Source organism: Symphalangus syndactylus, chromosome 1, assembly GCF_028878055.3.
Source record: "Symphalangus syndactylus isolate Jambi chromosome 1, NHGRI_mSymSyn1-v2.1_pri, whole genome shotgun sequence".
In the NCBI taxonomy this organism is placed as follows: domain Eukaryota; kingdom Metazoa; phylum Chordata; class Mammalia; order Primates; family Hylobatidae; genus Symphalangus; species Symphalangus syndactylus.
Window position 1 is genome coordinate 40,059,014 of NC_072423.2, and position 19,896 is coordinate 40,078,909.

Genomic DNA, 19,896 nt, shown 5'->3' on the forward strand with positions numbered 1-19,896 from the left:
GAGGCCAATCCAGGCTGGCTCGATTCTTGGGATCATGGCCATTTGAAGGCTGCAGTGGCAAAAATAATCTGAGCAGGATGTTGTGGGTGGACTCAGGTTCATTTGAGGAGAGGAGGTAGCGATGCCTTTACTTCACATAGCTTTTTAAATTTCCTCTCTCCTTCCCACCCACCCACCTTTCTCTCCAGCCTTCCCTACTCTTTCCTCCTACATCTTCTGACGCCTTTGTCCATCAATCCCACCTTCAGTGTTTCTGTCCCTGAAGGCTCCTAGGTGTGCTCATGTACACTTGGAAACTCTGTTGCCCCTACTGCAGTTACGCTGCCTCAGTGGTGGGCAAAACTATACAATTGCCAAGACCACTTAGTCCCCGTAATCAATTCTCATCATTTCCCTCCTTGGAAGGGGCCCAGTATCCCTCTAGAGCAAAGAGCCAGAGGAGATTTGCCAAGGAATTAGCTCATGATAAATGATTGGTGACTGATAACAGCTTAACTTGTTTATTTTCCCAGAGGAAGCTGCCTTTTGAAAGAAAAGCTGGAAACTTGACATTGGATGATATTCCAGTGGGAGAAATTGGGGGTGGCTGTGACCTGTTCTTTATAGGTAGCTCCTGTCCCACATGTGAAAGAGGAGTTGCCTAACCCATCAGCTCTGGGTTTTCTGATGTCTGAGCTTATGTCTTCCCTTGGTGTTTGGGTCCTGGGGTAGCCACCGTCCAACTGGCCTTGTGGTTTCCCCCTACAAGGCTGACGAGTTCACTATCGAGTCCGTCACCATGCGGAATGTGAGGCGGGTGAGGATCAGACATGATGGCAAAGGCTCCGGCAGCGGCTGGTACCTGGACAGAGTGCTGGTGAGAGAGGAGGGGCAGCCTGAGAGTGACAACGTGGAGTTCCCATGTCTCAGGTACATGCGTCTTGCCTGCTGGTGTTTTCTCCAGCTTAGGTTAGGATCCCTGCGTTTTGGGAAGACCCAGCCCTACTACCATGACCAGCAAGCGAAACAGTGGCTTAAGGCTATAGCTGGTGCAAGAAAGAGGTGGCCTCGCTGGTGGTGCTTAGACCTAAGCCTCACATTCCCTTCTCACCCCCTACCACCGTGATGAACACCAGTGTGGCATGTTCCGGTGTGCTGCTAGTTTCCTCTATTGGGTGCTTGTTCATGATAAAATTTGGCAATTCCTGAATTTAAGTGAAAGTTACTTCAGAGAGTTAGTTGCAGATTGAGTTAAACTTTTAAATCAAAAGTTTTTTTTTAATTTAAATAGCTTTCTGACCATACCTCTTCCCTGTTAACTTCTTTTCAAAGTATCTTACTTTGTTTTCCTTTCTGCAATTTATTTGTGAGATAACGTTTCCTTTCTCTTTTTGCGTAAGCATTTGGGCTCCCATTGACTTAAAGAAGTCCCTGATAGAGAGATTTTAGAATGAGCAATACCAGTGTTTTTCATGTCATCCTGGTGGCTCTCCAGATTTTATGTGGCAATGTCTGGAGGATTCACACTGTATGATTGACTTGGGGCCTTGGACTGACCTGGCTCTGCAAATCTCAGTTCCAGGGCTGAGTTCTGTATGTAGAGATGAGTTGCTATGTGTCCACTTTATTAGGGCTGGTCCAGGGCTCCTCAAGGGTAGCTACACTGAGGACAGCCCTCCTTTGAGTGGATGAGGGTGAGTTGCACAGCTGCCCAGCAACAAGTGTGTTGCTCTTTCTCTTACCATGAACGCAGATGTACTCACATGCATGCGCCCATTTCTAGCCCCGGCTCCAGCCTCTGCACCGTTGTATATATGCGGGTATATATACATTCCGTAAGTATATACCTACTATATACTTACTCCCTGTCCTCATGGAGTTTATAGTCTAGAAGGAAACCAGACAAAAAGCAAGTGAATAAAGCTAGAATGACACACTGTGAAGAGTGGCGTGGAGGAAACACACAACGGTGCAGGGGCTGGAGCCGGGGCTAGAAATGGGAAAGGCCTGTCTGCAGAGGGACGTTGAGGCCGGCCTCCCGCGGAATGAAGAGGAAAGCACCAAGGGAAAGGACTGGAGTGTTCTGGAGTCCAGCGAGACAGGCAGGTAGACGGAGGCCACTGCCTGGCAGGGCGAGGGAGACTCTTACATTTGAAGAAGGGCTGTCTGGCCTCTGGGGATAGGACAGGGCCCAGGGAGGAGGGGAGACCAGTAGGAGATTTTGGGGAGTTGATGACGGCATGTGTTCATGTTCCAGGGCTGTAACAAAGTGCACAGACTGGGTGGCTTAAATGACAGAAACACAATATCTCACAGTTTCGGAGGCCATAAATCCAAAATCAAGGTGTCAGCCAGGCTGCGCCCCTCTGAAGCCACTAGGGAAGGATCTGACCCGGCCCTATGTCCTCTCCCCGGCAGCCTCCGGAGTTCCCTGGCTTGTGATTGGCCACTTTCTCTCTGCGCCTCCTCACAGCATCTTCATCTATATATATCTGTGTCCGAATTTTCCCTTTTCATAAGGATACCAGTCAGATTAGATGAGGGGTCACCCTAATGACCTTATTTTAATTTGGTTACATTTGCAATGACCCTATTTCCAAATAAGGTCACATTCTGAGGTACTGGAGGTTAGGACTTAAATGTATGAATGGGGTGGGGTGGAGGGACACAATTCAGTTCACCACATGGCAGCTTGGCCCTTAGTGGTGGCAGTGAAGGTGGTGAGGCGGGGCTTATTGTACACCAGAGAGGACCCTGGAGGGACAGTTCATGGGCCTTGCCCATAAGAGACAGAGAAAGAGCCAGAACTGAAAGCCCCAGGCTTTTGCCTTTGATAGGTGGGTTGAAGGTCATGCCCTTTACTGAAATGGGGATCCTGGGGAGGGAGAGCTGAGGGGTGGGAACAAGGTTGGACTCTGGAGGTCTAGTTGGGATGTGTTTGGTTTTCAATGCAGAGTTAGGCCTTGAGAAATGAATTCAGAGAATAAGAGCATAGAGCTAGAATTTAAAGCCAGGGAACTGCAGGGGATCCTTTAGGGAGAGCGTGGATAAAGAAAACAGTGAGGGTCGAGCCCTGGGGCAGGCCAGGAGAGGGAGCCTGGAAAGGGGAAGAGGAAGAAGTTGGTGTGTGCACACTGCATTGTCACATGCATGGTGCTGGGGGAGCTCGGAACCAGAAGTCTAGCCGTCCACCTGCTGTGTGACTTTGACCCAATCCCTTGTCTGGTCTTCTGCACCTTCCTGGCCAGCATGTGTCTTATGGTGAGGTTGAGGGTATTGCACTTTTAAAGGAGCCCATTAAAGACACAGTGGTGCCGATGATGCTGATGGCTGGGCGGAAGAGAAGTGGAGGCCTCAAACACTCCAGAGTCCTCCCTGCACCCAAACACTTAACAGTGCATGCAATTTTTGTTTTTAGAAAATGGGTTCTTATGTCTTGCTGACACATGTAGTGATGGCATTTGCCAATTCAGGACCCAGGGGACTTGGAAAAATCAGGAACTGGAGCCTGAGCATGCACACTGCTTCTTTCTTCACCTGAGCTCTTATTTTAACTCTGTTGGAGAGGAGGAAAAACGAGGTCTATTTATCAGAATATCTGCTAGGATCAGGTGTGTGTGTGTGTGTGTGTGTGTATGTGTACACACACACACTCCTGTGAGCTCAGAGAAAGAGTAATAAACTCACCACCAGACTGACTTATCCTTTTAGCAACATCTCACTCTGAAACTGGGCTGAAGTGTTTGAAGCTGAAAGAAGCTATATTTGGAAATATCTATTAATACCCTGAAAGTATTTAGGTGGAAACAAAATGACAAGTCATGGTTTCCTTTTGCTGCTGGGGAGGGCCTGGGGGTGGATAAGTGGTGGAGAATGAAGGGAGCACAGGTAAGATTTTCAGATGGCTGAGGGCTTGCTGACTCTCCACACTTCCCTGCCCTGTGAATGCGTGCCCAGGCCTGCTTCACAACTTTCTCCTCTGCAGTCTCCATGCCAGGGTGACCTCAGCTGGACAAATGGAGTGGGAGGCTCTTAACGGGTTGACTTCAGGGATTCCAGCAGCCCTGAGTTCCCAAATTCCCCTGTCATCAATGCCTAGGATTTCACCATTGCATCCTTATGTCTTGGAGTCTCCAATGGTTTTCTTAGGTTCTAGATTCACAGCACCAAAGCCCTTGGGAAAAATAACAGCCTAGTTGTCGTCTAACATTTTAGTGTTAGCTAATAGCCAACTGAAAGCAAGGTCTCCTGGGAATGTCAGATCTTGTGTTTTGGGAAGGAGGGTGAAAGAGAAGGTTTGGGAGAGACCACAGCATTGCCTCCATCAGCCTTGGGGAGAGGGGTGGTCTATTAGCAGAGAGTATTGCAGTTCGGGGATGCCTGAACTCCATGCCAGGGAGGCTATGGAGGAATTAGTGCCTTGGCTTCTTTTACGGGCTGTGTAGGCAGGGAGTTGCCTCCCTCTCAGTAGGGTAATGGAGTGGGCTGCAACAACCAGCACTAAGACATAGACAAATGGGAGGTGGTTTGGTTGAGAGGCAAATGTCTTGTTTTCCTCAATATCCTGGGTAACAATGAACGGTATCCATTCTGCTGCCATGGGCCCCGTCATAAACCATCCTGAGTGCTGGGGCTTAGAAAACTCATGCTTGCATGATTTCTCAGGCTGAGTCTCTGTGCCCAGTGTGATAGGTGCTTTTCAGGTAAATTGCCCCATACCTTTCCCCCTGGTGGATGACCAGCAGAGAGCTGGGACCGTGGCTCACTCCAACATGTTGAAGAGTCACAGCTATCAAACCGCAGCCCTGCAGAGCACAGCCCCAGCTTCTCCTGGAAGGCAATTCTCATTTATCCCTGAGGACTCAGATCACTGAGCTCTGCTCATTTCCCTCAACTCTTGCAGCACTTACTCTGGTCCAATACCTATCCTGGTCTTGGTCCTCAGTGCCTCAGCTGGTCTATCCTGTCTTTTTTTTTTTTTTTTTTTTTTTTTTTGAGACAGAGTCTCACCCTGTTGCCCAGGCTGGAGTGCAGTGGGGCAATCTCTGCTCATTGTAAGCTCCGCCTCCTGGGTTCACACCATTCTCCTGTCTCAGCCTCCCGAGTAGCTGGGACTACAGGCACCCGCCACCACACCTGGCTAATTTTTTGTTTTTCAGTAGAGATGGGGTTTCACTGTGTTAGCCAGGATAGTCTTGATCTCCTGACCTCGTGATCCACCTGCCTGGCCTATCCTGTCTTCTTAAGCAGGCTGCCGACAGCCTGGGCTGGGCCTTACATATCCTAGCATATCTTCTCTGCCATCTCCCCACCCCAGAGCCCTCAGCACAGTGCCATGAGGATGGAAAGCTCTTAGTAAGAGGTGCTTGTTTTCTATGCTAATGATGGCTTTCAGGACAGACTTTTGACAGTGATTGCCAAGGCCCTACGTCATGTGACCTGTCCCCTCTCCAGCCTCCTCTGCCAGCTCTCTACCTGTTGTTCACTGCATCCTATCCACATGGTCCTGTTTCAACTCCTGGGGGCTCTGTTCCATCCCAGGATATGTTGTTTCCTCTGGGATACTCTTCCCTTTTCTCCTGGTCTCCTTCCCAAGGCCATGTGACATCATCCCACTCATTCCCCAAGGAGTTCCCTGCCCTCCTTCCAGTCTCAGCCAAACACCACCGCCTCTGGGAAGTCCTCTTTTCCCACTCCAGGCTAGGATGTTTTGCTAGATCTTCCCATAGAATCATTTCAGTTTGCTAAAGTCAAAGCTCTGGGCCTCCCTAGTGACTCTGCATGAATGGGTGAAGCTTTGATTGTCTGCCTGCTCCACCCAAAGAGTTAACATTCCCCCATTTGCCCACCAGGTGGTTGGACAAGGATAAGGATGATGGGCAGCTGGTCCGAGAGTTGCTACCCAGTGACAGCAATGCGACACTGAAGAGTGAGTTGTCCTGATGACCAGGTGCTGGGTGTGCCCTTGGTGAGACAGGGGCCTTCCTTCAGCTAAGCCCTTCAAGAAAGCACAAGCACTTCATGTTTCACAGAGGCGGCAGTGGGGAGGGAGGAGAGGGAGGCTCTGAGGGAGTGTCCGGAGAGTTCCTGCCTGTGCTCCTGCACACAGTCTCTTTGTGGCCTCAGGTGTGAGGCCCTGAATGTATATGGGTCAACGAGAGTGATGAGCAGTAATGCTGGCCAACAGTGCCAAGCATTGGCGGTACCTGTCATTCAGGCCTTAAGAAGAGAAATATTTTGAAGGGACTGTAAAATAGGGACTTTAAAAATGCCGAGTATCATCCTGGGGGCCTTAGAGTTTTCCTTACTGGTGACATTTCTTCCATTGCTTTGGTTTGATCATGAGCTTTAGACAAAATTTAAAAGAAACTTATCTCTAGAATCCTTGACATTACCAACACGTCATGTTTATCATTTATTATCTCATCTGAGCTCTGCAATAATCCCAGAAGATGGTCAGAGTTGATGTTGTCCACGGGTCAGATGGAGGAACTTAGAACTGGAAGAGCTGAAGATATTTTTATTTTTGTTATTTGTTTATTTTTGAGACAGGGTCTTACTCTGTCAACCAGGCTGGAGTGCAGTGGTGTGATTTTGGCTCACTGCAGCCTCAGCCTCCTAGGCTCAGGTGATCCTCCTGTTGCAGCCTCCTGAGTAGCTAGGGCAATAGGTGTACATCACCACACCTGGCTAATTTTTCTATTTTTTCCTACAGATGGGGTCTCTTTATGTTGTCCAGGCTGGTCTCAAACTCCTGGGTTCAAATGATCCACCCACCTTGGCCATCCAAAGTGCTGGGATTAGAGGCATAAGCCATGGCACCCGGCAGATAAAGATATTTATATCTGACCTTTTCTAAGCTCAAACTGCAGAGTTTGAACTAGAGTTCAATTTCTGGTCTCAGAATTACAGAATTTAAGATCTGGGAAGGATCCCAGGAGATGAGATGCCTGTGGTAAAGGGACCCCTCCTCCCCCCACACAACCCCAGCAAACCCAGTTGTGTAGTCAGTGATGGAGCTGGGACCAGTACCCAGGGTATCTCTGTCTATGTCGCTGTCCTTCCCATCCAGCAAGCCCCTATTTCACCATGTGGACAGGACCTCCTGACCCCCTGCTTCCTCAGTCAGAGCCTCTGAAAGCATTTAGATCAAGCTTGTCCAACCCACAGGCCGCATGCATGTGGCCCACGACGGCTTTGAATGCGGCCCAACACAAATTTGTAAACTTTCTTAAAACATAGAACTTTTTTGAAATTTTTTAAACTCATCAGCTATCATTTGTATTAGCGTATTTTTTGTGCGGCCCAAGACAATTCTTCTTCTTCTAATGTGGCCCAGGGAAACCAAAAGATTGAACACCCCTGGTTTAGATGGAAAATAGTACAAGAAAGAGGTCTCCTTCCCAGTCTTTGCTACTACATCTTTCAGCAAGAACAGAAGCCATTTCCTCAAGTGCCCTTGGGTGGCACTAATGGAGCTGATCTGGACCAGACCCGCAGGTCTGGCCTTCCCCAGGGCTGGACCCTAGGCAAGGTGTACTCAGCTGACTTTCTCCAAATCCTTCTTCCTAGTGGGAGGACCCTACGGTGGCAGTGAGTGGCAGGCCTGGGAGTGAGCATCACTCACCTTTCCAGTGCTTCCTCCTCTTTGCCCAAGACACACACCCAGGAACAAGCCTGGAGGACTTGGGGTCTTGCCTTGTATTATTCCAGGACTTACTTTTTCCTCGGGTGTTTTTGTCCCTGAAGACAGATAATGCAGACCTTCCTGGCTGATAAAATGAGTGACACCCTCGTGGTTGCCCAGTGAAGAGCAGGGGGCTTCAAGTCCACATGAGAGTTTCACTCCTGGCTGATGACCTCTTAACTGTTGCCATCTTGCACCAAACACATGACATTCTGAGGCTCAGATTCCTTGCCTGTGAAACTGGGGTCAGAATCCTTATCAATAATACCATGTGTATAATGCTCTAGACACTGTCTGGAAAGGTCGATCCTTCCTTTGTCTCAGTTTCCTTGTCCACTGTCAGAGAAGCTAGACCAGATGATTGTGGGAGATCCTTTCAGGCTCTTACATTTTGATGTTCTTGCTTGTGATTTACACGCTTTCCTGCTCTAAGCCCATTCACACCTTCTGGAGCAGACAGAGAACCTACTAGAATTCTGCTATTATGGTTGAGGAGACCTCACAGAGGTGGAAGGAACCCCTGCCCCAAGTTGCAGGGCTGCTTAGAGCAGGAGCCTGGATTCTCAATTCCCAGCATGTGTTCCGTGCAAGCCTCCAGCCCCAGGCTGCCCTCCTATACAGGCATCCTGCTTCCTGTCACCCCCTGCACTAACCCCTTCCCTTCCTCCCTCTGCCTTGGGCTGTTCAGACTTTCGCTATCACATCAGCTTGAAGACTGGGGATGTCTCTGGGGCCAGCACGGATTCTAGAGTCTACATCAAGCTCTATGGGGATAAATCTGACACCATCAAGCAAGTTCTTCTTGTCTCTGACAACAACCTCAAAGACTACTTTGAACGTGGCCGGGTGGACGAGTTCACCCTCGAGACCCTGAACATTGGAAATGTAAGTCTACTTCCCAAGACCGTGTGACATCATCCCACCCATTTCCCAGCACGCATTCACATGTGTCCACACACAGACACACACGCACACACTCATGTACATAGGGGTAAACACATTTTGAAGAAAAAAAAGCCTGTTTGGGAATAGTGAGTGACGTATGTAGTTTTTCAGCTGTGACCTAGAGCAGCAGAAGATATGTAAACAGTAGTGCCGCTTCCAGAGCCTCTTTGGGGGTGGAATGTGTATTTTTAGTGGCGTCACCTCAACATTTTATTTACCTACATATCCAAGACCAATGTACCTGGGTCACAGACACTGGAGAAGGAGACACTGAACGCAGGGAAGGAAAAGAGAAGGGAGGACTAAGAAAAGGGGCTAAAAATACTTCCTAATTTCAAACTTGAGTGTGCATCAGAATTGGGGCCAGGAAGCTTGTTTCAGTGCACATTTCTGGGCCACACCTGAGAGATTCTGGCTTGGGAGACAGAACCCAAGAGCCTCCAGATCAAGGCTCCAGGTGGCTCTGCTGCAAGTGGTCTAAGCACTTCATCAAAGAGAAAGCTGAACAGTAAAGCAGCAAGGACAGACTTTAATCAGTAATCTACCACTGCCACCAGGAAAAGAGGCCAGTGTGAACTGAACCCAACTTAGGTTTGTGCAGAGGTTTGCAAGCCTCTTTAAAGGGAGGATGAGGGAATAAGGGGAGGGTAATCAGGGGCTCAGTAGAGTCAGGGGAAAAACACAAAAAGCAGTAATGGGGAGGTCAGCACATGTGGGTTGTGGAACCCATCTGGGTTTGCTAACTGATGCTTTATGGCATGAGGGTCCTATCCTCCAAGAGTCTGGCAGACAGAAGCCCTACCCTCAGGTGTTGGCTGGAACCAACAGTAAATTATTTTGACAGCCTTGAGTTTTCTAAGGCAGGCACAGTAAGGGAGATTAGGGTCACCTAGGGATGTGGCCTTGAGCTGTTAGAAATTGTGTTAGTGTTTTGTTCAAGTCTTTAAAGGCCAAGATTGAGGCTCAGTTGAGAAAGGGTTCAGGAGCCTGGCTAGAGTTTGGCCGAGGTGAGAATCTTCCTTGACATTACCTGGAGAAACACAGTTCTAAATCTTGTCTCTAGAAATGCCTGAGCTGGGATTTGTGTCACTACCTGCTGCTCCCAGGGTGTGGCTTGGTGGAAATGGAGATGGTAACAAGCCCTCTACCTGGAACCTCATCTTTCCTGCCCCTTCCCTCTCTGGGAGTCCCACCCTATTTCAGGTCCTAGGAATCTCTTCTCCCATCAAAACTCACTCCAAGGAAAGATCTCATGTTAGTCATTTATACCATGAGGTTAATAAACTTAAATCAATGTTTTCATTTATCAAAATGTATTTACATTTTAAGCTGAATCAATAATTGCATAGTGAAAATGCTGTTCCCTTTACTACAGGATTTTGGGCAGCAGCTGGCGAGTAAATTAGACCTCTAGGAAGAGTAGGGTGGCAGTGGGAGGGCATTTAAGCTTCTTCCTGAGTTTCTGAAACCCCCTCAATAAGCAGTGTGGCCAAGAGGCTGGGAGCATGAGCTCTGGCTGCCAACTGCATATTTGAGACCCATTTCCACTTACCTGCCATATGTAAGTTATTTAACCTCTGTTTGCCTCCGTTTTCTCATTCATAACAACATGGGATCCTAATGGGGTTGTTATTAGCATTAAATATGTGAATAACACCCACACGCTCATACTAAGTGCTCAGTAAATGCTACTGAACAACTGGTCTATGTCAGGTGTGAAGTGTTGTAGAACTGAGCTAGTGCCTGCCCTTAGGGAGCATCCAGTCATATCAGACACTTACCCCTGTCTTTACCCTTTCAGCCAATCCCTCCCTGGGACTTTCACAGTCCTGGCACAACAGAAGAACAACAAAACTCTTCCCTGTCCCTTGACATGCACACAGAGGGCTCTCAGGCTTTGTAAGCTTAGCTGGTTTTCTTCTGATAATTCCAGGGGACTGGGCTGCATGCACTTAGCTCTGACGTTCTTGCCATTACCAGCTGCAAAGAGGCAGTTTGGACTCAGAAGAGCAAGAGCAGGCTTGCATGGACAGTTTTCTAAATCTGGCCTTTTGGCACCAGACTCATGGCTAACATCACCTCTTCAAACCATCACAGAGAGAATCTCAGGGCTGGAAGGGTTCTCAAAGGCCATCTGATAATTCCATCTGAAGTTAAAATTGCTCTGTATACAGAATTTCAAAAAGAAAAAAACATAAAAGCGATCCAAACATTGAAAAACCAAGTACATATAAGGATGGTGATATAATCATCTGCACTCCCTTCTATGTTGCCCATGGGGGCAAAGTTGTTAAAATGCAAAACCACAAAACAATTATAGAGTGTTATTGGAAAAAGAAAAGTGTTCTTGGGTCAGAGTGAGCAGAGGAATTGGACACAGAACTGCAGAGTCCTGAGAAGTTGCCTGCATAGTCTGTCACCTTCAGGATGGGTGATATTCTGTCACGTTCAGCATGGGTATGTTGAAGAAATGCAGAAACATATACAACTGTGTATTGTTCAAAACCAAACCAAATCAATAACACAGTTATTGGAAGGTGATGGCAAACATTTTAAACATTTGCTTTCTCACGTGGCCATGACCTAACATGATTAAGTACTAGTGGAACTTTCAAAGTTCGTGTCACCTTCACCACCCTCTTGTTTCTCACTATGGCCCTGGGAGGTGTGCTGGGCTTAGGAAAAGGGAATGGTGGCTCCAGGCAGGTGAGGTGATGCCTTGGTCCCCCAGCTGGCTGATGGTGGGGCAGGAATGGGATTCCAACTCTCCCATGGATCTTCCCTCTCCTGGGCCCTGGAGACCTGGGTTGAGTTTTGTGCTGGTATTTGGGGAGGTAGGGATGGGGGCATGGAGGTTTCTACACACTGGCTCCTTGCTCACCCTCACTCGGGTTTCCTTCAGATCAACCGGCTGGTGATTGGGCACGACAGCACCGGCATGCATGCCAGCTGGTTCCTGGGCAGCGTTCAGATCCGTGTGCCCCGTCAAGGCAAGCAGTACACCTTTCCCGCCAACCGCTGGCTGGACAAGAACCAGGCTGACGGGCGCCTGGAGGTGGAGCTGTATCCCAGCGAGGTGGTGGAGATCCAGAAATGTATGGAGGAGGCTATGGTGGGACCACCCATTGTTTCCCATGGGGGATGGGGCTGAGGGGAAGGAGGAGGGACCATGGGGCAAAGTAGGTCTTGCTGACAAGTGCTGCTGGTAGGGTCCTGCAGGGAGAAAATGGGGGCTTTCACTGCTTCTGGTACCATGGTTCTCATAGGAAAGAAGGGCTCATTTTATAGATGAGGAAACTGAGGACCCAATGGATGAAGTACTTTTTTCTGGAATAAAGGCAGCAAATGACTTTATTAGGAAATGCACACTCTCAACCCTGTATAGGAGTTTGAGACCTAGTTCGTGTCTTCTGCGATGAAGACTGGCTGAGGAGATAAAATTGTTTATTCATTCATTTATTCAAAAAAATACACAGTCAGCCCTCCACATCCATGGGTTCTGCATCGGTGGATTCAATCGAGGATCAAAAACATTTGGAAAAAAATTGCATCTGTACTGAATATATACAGACTTTTTTCCTTGTCATTATTCCCTAACAGTACAGTGTAACAACTATTTACATAGCATTTACCTTGTATTAGGTATTATAAGTAACCTAGAGATATTTAAAGTGTATAGGAGGATGTGTGTAGGTTATATGCAAATACTATGCCATTTTATATGAGGGACTTGAGCATCCTCAGATTAGGGTATGCTTGGGGGTTCTGGAACCTGTCTCTGCAGATACTGAGGAATGACTGTCTATTGAGGGTTTCTCTCTGCCAGCACTGCTCTGAGCTTTGTGGAGGCAGCTGTGAGCAAAATGAACAAAACCCTTGCTCTCACAGGCTTTATATTCCACAGGGGAGACAGACAATAATAGGATAATGCGAATGAACAGCCAGTAGGAACATGAAACAGGATAAAGGGTTAGCAATGGTGTGGGTGAAGGGCCTTTTTGGATAGGATGGTGACATTTCTGAGGAGGAAGACAGTGGGACCAAAGCCTGACACAGAGAATGTCCCCTCTCACCTCTGCATTTCTTTTTTTCTTTTTTTTTTTTTTTTTGAGACAGAGCCTTACTCTGTTGCCCAGGCTGGAGTGCAGTGGCACAATCTCAGCTCACTGCAACCTCCTCCCGGGTTCAAGCGATTCTCTTGCCTCAGCCTCCTGAGTAGCTGGGACTACAGGTGTGTACCCCCACACCCAGCTAATTTTTGTATTTTTTTTTTTTTTTTTTTTGAGACGGAGTCTCGCTCTGTCACCCAGGCTGGAGTGCAGCGGCGCGATCTCGGCTCACTGCAGGCTCCGCCCCCTGGGGTTCACGCCATTCTCCTGCCTCAGCCTCCCACGTAGCTGGGACTACAGGCGACTGCCACCTCGCCCGGCTAATTTTTTGTATTTTTTTTTTAGTAGAGACGGGGTTTCACCATGTTGGCCAGGCTGGTCTCGAACTCCTGACCCCCAGTGATCCACCTGCCTTGGGCTCCCAAAGTGCTAGCATTACAGACGTGAGCCACTAGGACCAGCCTCACCTCTGCATTTCTACATTGGCCCTGAAAGCAACTGCCCAAGACTCACTTCCACAGCAGCTTCCCTGAGAGGGAACCCCAGTGTGAAATCACCTCTCCCGCTCCCAGAACTCTTTGAATATCTTTTCATGTGTGTGTCTAATCTCCCGAAGCAACCTGCAAGTTCCTTTAGGGCTGTTATATACACATGCTTTGTAATGGTACTTGCCAGTATGAGAATCAACTCCTTCCCTCATTTTATAAATCAACACTGGAATTCCATCAGAGTAGTATAGATACTAATAAAGAAGATAAAGATAAAAAAGCAATAGTTCCCTTACCTACCTCTTCCCCTTACCCCACCCCCCTTCTTCAATGCCAACAATCTTACTTTAGATTTTTCCTCTAAAATTTAGCTCTGTATTTTTAAACAATATACCTATCAATTTTTATTTATTTTTTAGAGACAGGATGTTGCTCTGGCACCCAGGCTGGAGTGCAGTGACACAATCATAACTCAGTGCAGCCTTGACTCCCAGGCTCAAGCGATCCCCCTGCCTCAGACTCTTGAGTAGCTGGGAATACAGGCACGTGCCACCACACCTCTCAATTTTTATTTTTATTTTATTTTTGTAGAGATGGAGATCTTGTTGTGTTACCCAGGCTGATCTTGAACTCCTGGCCTCAAGCAATCCTTCTGCCTCAGTGGATTTACAAAGCAGTGGAATTACAGGCCTGAGCCACCGTGCCTGGCCTCAATTTTTTAATTTTACAGTTTTAGACATTATCTGTTGGCTTCCTACTATGAAAGAGGAGGATTTAGCTCTTTTAACATACACAGGCACTTGTATGGGCCCTCGTGTGTGTGTGTGTGCACACACACACACTCTATCTCACTCTCTCTCCCCCTCCTTCCAGCCTTCAAAACAGCAAAATCAGTGTTCAATTTTTATATTATTATAAGTATGTCAATATTATTCACTGCTGAGTCACCTACCTTATGATAATTGCTTTTCATCTTTTGTAGAGCTTGTTTTTTCTGGAGTGAGTCTCCTTTTTCGATGGATCGCTCTCTCTGCGCTCACTGCTCTCTGCGTTACTGTGCTAAGGCTGCCTCATCACTGTGGACTCACCTGGTCTCTCCACATCCCTGGTGTCTCTCCACATCTCTGGTGTCTCTCTGTGTGCCACAATTTCATTTTCTTATAAGGACGCAAATCAGCTTGGATTAGGGCCTGCCCTTGGGGATCTCATTTAAACTAGTCACCTCTTTAAAGACTTATCTCCAGATACAGTTACATTCTGAGGTATTGGGGTTAGTGGCTTCAACATAAGCATTTTGGGGGGCCTAATCACTCCTTAAAGGTCCCACCTCTTAATACGGTCACAATGGCAATGACATTTCAGCATGAGTTTTGGAGAGAACAAACATGCAACCTGTAGCAGGCAGGCACACAGCAGGGATCGCCAGCTGGTATGTGACTCCTCCTCCTTCCTGGTGCACGTGGTGCAGAGGATGACTGGCATGTGTGTCTGATTGCTTAGATTTGGCATTTCCACCACCTCTTCTCCTCTAAGCTTCAGTTTGTTTACCTGCAAAATGGGAACGATTGTGCTTACTCAGGGTGTTGAGGAGAGGATTAGATAAGTGACTGCCTGTAAAGCGCCAGGCACCTGGAACAGGCTCAGGAAAGGTTTGTTTTGTTACTATCATTGTTGTTGTTATTATTACTAAATGTTCCACTTCTTCTGCATGTGCCCACCCAGTGGTCCACTATGAGGTGGAGATTTGGACAGGAGATGTGGGTGGCGCAGGCACCAGTGCCCGAGTCTACATGCAGATCTATGGAGAGAAAGGCAAGACAGAAGTGCTCTTCCTCTCCAGCCGCTCAAAAGTTTTTGAACGGGCATCCAAGGACACATTCCAGGTATGTGGGGTCGAGGAGCGGGGGTGCCAACAGCAGGCCCAGTGGACACCAAGATGCTTCCCTGGGTATACTAATTTCCTCAGTCAATATTCACCCGAGAATGGGCTGCCTCCCTCCAGCTGGGTGGAAAATGTTTTCTCTCTCCAGACCTAAGCTTTCGGCCTAAAATGAGAGGATTGGACTAGATCACTGGTTCCCACCCCTGGCCTCATGCTACAATCACCTGGGGAGCTTTAAGAAAAAAGTGCTGCCTGGTGCATGCCCCACACCAGGCAAATCAGAACCTCTGGGGATGGGATATATTTTCTGGGTTTACTTTGAAAAGCTCCTCCAGGGATACTAACATGCTGCCGACCCTGAGAACCATGGGAGCAGGTGATTCTAATCTGGCAAAAGATGGCACTAAGGCTGCAGTTCCTCCACTCATTCCCAGCCCTGTGGCCTCTGAGTCTACAGTTCTCTCAAGCCTGATGTCAAGGAAATACTTCCCAGCCAGGACACTGAGAGACTTGGAATTTTATGGCTGTTTCCTGAGTGTCCCAGGTCTCCGTTCTTCCTTTCCAAGTCTTTCAATAGAAGGAAAAAAGAGATAAGAATATGGGCATGTTGTTGGCAAGAGAGGAGGATGCAAGGGTGGCGCCCCTTAGGGGAAACATGAATGTTTTATTATAGATATGATGATGTGTGTGCATGTGCAGATGTATGTGTGCAGGCAGCATGTTCATGCTGGGTGCCTTTTGTTTCTGCATGCCAGGAGCACCTTAGCCTTCAGCAAAGAGCCCTTACCCAGTGCCCAGGGAAGACAGTCCTGGCTGAACTGGGACCTGAGCCAGTCATAAGTGTCTGGAACATCAGAGCTGGAGGGAGCCTCATTGAGCCAGACACCCTCATACACTGCTGAGGAGGCAGAGGACCAAGTATTTTAGCTCTCTGAGCCTCCACTTCCTCATCAGTTAAAACCTAGCTTTATAATACCTGCCTGGCTGGCTTCACAGTCCCTGTAATAATAAGAGTCAATGTCAGCGAATGCACTTGGGATGGAGTGCCCAGTTATGGAGCTGGAACTGGATAGAGTGTCTTCTGGATGCCAATTTACTGGATGTGGTGGTGGATGAAGGCAAGGCTGGGCAGACAGATGTGAGGGAGGCCAGGGGTTCCGCAAGCCGGCCACCTTGGCAAGGTCGATTGCAGGGGTGCTGTAACCTGGAAAATGCTGAAGAGGAGAGCTAATGCATTGAAGAAGTGACTTACCAGGTCCACAGCCTTTCCCCTAAGTAGCTGAGAAGTAGAAATTCCACTCTCCCAGGGGCCCTGGGCTCTACCATGATTGGTAATTTTCTGGCAAAGGTGGTTTGTTGGCTGCATTGTGGATGCATGAACAGGGGGTCAGAAGGCCTGAGTTCTCATCTGGGTCTGGACTTGAATTGTAGGACACTGTGGAACTCATGGGACAGCCTTGGCCTCAGTTTGCCCTGGCACTCAGTGGAAGAACTGGTGGGACCAGGCTTTGAGAAGGGTCAAACCCCAGACAGGGGCTCATCAGCATCAGGAAGCCTGGGAGGACTCTGGCTAGCAACAACCCCCATGTGAGCCCTACTCTGAGTGCTGCAGGGGACGGGCCAGACCCCACCTCAATGTGGGTCCTTCGTTAGAGCCTGGGGCTCAGGACAGAGCTCAGGCCTCATGATCTAGAGTCGATGACGCCATCAACACTGCCCTTTGGGCCAGTCATGTGCTATACCCATCCTGGTAGAGACTGAAAATGATGGTCTCTGCCCTTAAGGAACTCATAATCAAGAGGGCAGAGACCAGCTTGTGAGGATGAAGAGGGCATCCAGGCCAGACCGGCACCAGAGCTAAACCCTGGACACCCTCTCTGCTTTTGGGGAAGGGGCAGTCAGGCTGAGGCCATGTGCTCAGGGTTGGGGGAGGAAGGAGCTTGGGCCTCTGTGGGTGTGGGTGAAATTTTTGTTTTTGAAAAAGAGCACTTTTGTTTTTTGCTTATTACGAAAGTTATACATGGTTAACACTGAAGATTTTTGTAAAGAGAACACAGAGGCACAAAGTTAAAAAAAAGTAATGAAACACATGAACCTGAATGAATAGATTTTAGCTGCAAGTAGAGGAGGGGATAAAGGCAGGCCAAGTAAGGAAACTGTATGAGCCATGATAAGGACAGAAATCATAGGAATGAGGTGTGCGTGTGCGCGCGTGTGTGTGTGTGTGTATACATGCAGGCATATGTGTTTAAGAGAGAAGAAGAGGGAGACCAGCTTGCGCACCACAGAAGTTGGAAGAAATAAACTTTGTTGGAGGATGGGGCCAGGTAATCCCAGCGGAACCAGGACAGGTGTGGCTGGAAAGAGGGAGGTGTTGGAAGGATCTGAGCACATAGGCCCCAGCCCTCTCCATCCTGCAGCTTAGCAAACAGGCCTTGTGCCTGGCTCTTTGTTGGCAGGGCGGGGGCGGGGGCGGGGGGGAGGACGCTGGGGTCACGACAGCCGCTGCCCTGCCCTTTGAACAGCTGGAGGCGGCCGACGTGGGCGAGGTCTACAAGCTCCGGCTCGGGCACACGGGCGAAGGCTTCGGGCCCAGCTGGTTTGTGGATACCGTGTGGCTGCGGCACCTGGTGGTGCGGGAGGTGGACCTCACGCCGGAGGAGGAGGCCTGGAAGAAGAAGGAGAAGGACAAGCTGCGGCAGCTGCTCAAGAAGGAGCGGCTGAAGGCCAAGCTGCAGAGGAAGAAGAAGAAGAGGAAGGGCAGCGACGAAGAGGACGAGGGGGAGGAAGAGGAGTCGTCCTCATCAGAGGAGTCCTCGTCAGAGGAGGAGGAGGCGGAGGAGACCGAAGAAGAGGAGGAAGAGGAGGAGTTTGGGCCAGGGATGCAGGAGGTGATTGAGCAGCACAAGTTCGAAGCCCACCGCTGGCTGGCCCGGGGCAAGGAGGACAACGAACTTGTCGTGGAGTTGGTGCCAGCTGGCAAGCCGGGTCCTGAGCGTAAGAGGGGCGTGGGGGTCGGGGGTGGGGGAGGTGGGAGGGGTGGGGAGGGAGTGGTCAGACAGTTCCCCTAAAGGGGGCCCACTGGGGGCAGGGGGCCTAGATCCCCCTCACATGGAGGCCAAATAGGTGGGCACCCATCATGGTTCCCAAATAGTTCTCTTGACCTGTGCGTGAAATGCCACCATTGACACTGCTGTTTGGGGATAAGCGTGGCGCTTGTCCTGAGGTTCTCAGGAAGAATTGATGACTTTGGGAGGAGCCCTGATATGACTCAATACAGCTGACTGGGGGGACATGAGGTAGGAGGGTTGCCTGCTGGCTTCATGGTGAAGGAGTCTTGGGTTGGGAGTGGGGGCAGTTTCAGTCCCAGGTTAGTGTACACACATCTGAAGATCCCTCCTGTTCTAAGATATGGCTGGGTCTGAGAGGCTGTGCCTAGGTCCAAACACCCCATGGCCCTGAGGCCCTCCACACTGCATCTTTCTGTGTCTCCAGGAAACACCTATGAGGTCCAGGTGGTCACTGGGAATGTGCCCAAGGCCGGCACTGATGCCAATGTCTACCTAACCATCTACGGCGAGGAGTATGGGGACACGGGCGAACGACCCCTGAAGAAGTCAGACAAGTCCAACAAATTTGAGCAGGGGCAGGTAGGGTGAGGGTCTCTGGCCCCTGGGTGGGGGCTGTGGGTATGGTGCCCTCTGAGATTCCCATGGCAGCCCATCCCAGCACAATGGCTGCTGTGTCTGGCAGTGTGACTTGTTCATCCCACCAGGTTTCATGGCAGTACCTCTTCAGTAACACTGATACTTTGTGGAGGGGTTATGACAGAATTGCAGGCAGGGCCCCAGCACCTGGAGCCCATGGGCCAGCTGACCCACAGGAACAGAGAATGGCATTGAGTGGCAGATGCTGAGGCACTTGGCAGGGATGCGGGGGTTCAAGAGGAAGTCCTCTCCCCAAGATGGTGTCTTGGGGGAAAACTAGGGGGAGGGAGCAATTCAAACTGGGCCTTGGCAGGTGAGTATGGTGTAGACATATAAAGGCGACAGTGGAGGATGTTCTCAGAAGATGGAACCACATGAGCAAAGATATGGAGGTGGAAATGGAGGAGGCCAGTTTGGGACAGTGTGTCTTCCAGCTGAGCTGTGGTCAGTGCTAAGCCCCAGTGGAGAAGCTTGGATAAGAACAATTTAGGGTATGCGGTGAGTGGGGTCATGAGAGGCTTAAGAGACGGGCTGAGAAGCCAGAACTGTATCCTAATGCAGTGGGAATCCATGAAAAGAAATACACATACCTTACTCTTCCAGGTGTAGTGGGAAAATCATGAAAAATAAAGCCGTCATCTTTGTCCTTCAAGATTTTATAATATCCCCTGGCTAGAAAACTATCTCTTATCTCACCCTTCCCATTCCTGCCTCTACCCCAAAGCCAATTTCTCTCATTAACACAGATTTTTAAAAAATGAACTAAATTAATTAACATATTTCTGGGCTCATTTCTTGATTTATTTCAGGGGCCCCCTGCTTTTCCTTTAAAGAATCTTCCCTTTGACTTGAGGATGTAGTTTATTTCTGCATTTCAGTGTTTTCCTTTAAAAATTATAGCCACATATTTCTGGATTAGGAAAAAATTTCCATAGAGGACTACATAACTGGTACAACTGGTAAAATTTGAACATGGACTGTATATTAGATAATAGCATTATGTTGATGTTAAGTTTTCTGAATTGGATCATTCTAGTGTGATTATATGAGAATATCCTTGTTCTTAGGAAATCCATGTTGAAGAATTTAGGGATGAAGA

General features: G+C 48.8%; 1 protein-coding gene across 3 annotated transcripts in view; it reads left to right on the forward strand.

The window, feature by feature from the left end:
• The window catches only part of LOXHD1 (lipoxygenase homology PLAT domains 1), a 187,833-nt gene that overhangs the window by 80,454 nt on the left and 87,483 nt on the right, over positions 1 to 19,896 (forward strand). Inside the window, exons 15-21 of one of the 3 annotated variants that reach the window (XM_055292404.2) lie at positions 749 to 909; positions 5,832 to 5,908; positions 8,355 to 8,551; positions 11,514 to 11,706; positions 14,931 to 15,091; positions 17,616 to 18,087; positions 18,586 to 18,740. In XM_055292404.2, coding sequence (XP_055148379.2) covers positions 749 to 909; positions 5,832 to 5,908; positions 8,355 to 8,551; positions 11,514 to 11,706; positions 14,931 to 15,091; positions 17,616 to 18,087; positions 18,586 to 18,740 — 1,416 coding nt within the window. Of the gene's footprint in view, positions 1 to 748; positions 910 to 5,831; positions 5,909 to 8,354; positions 8,552 to 11,513; positions 11,707 to 14,930; positions 15,092 to 17,615; positions 18,088 to 18,585; positions 18,741 to 19,896 lie in introns of those variants that run through there. The other 2 variants (XM_055292432.2, XM_055292425.2) reach the window with 2 other exon arrangements.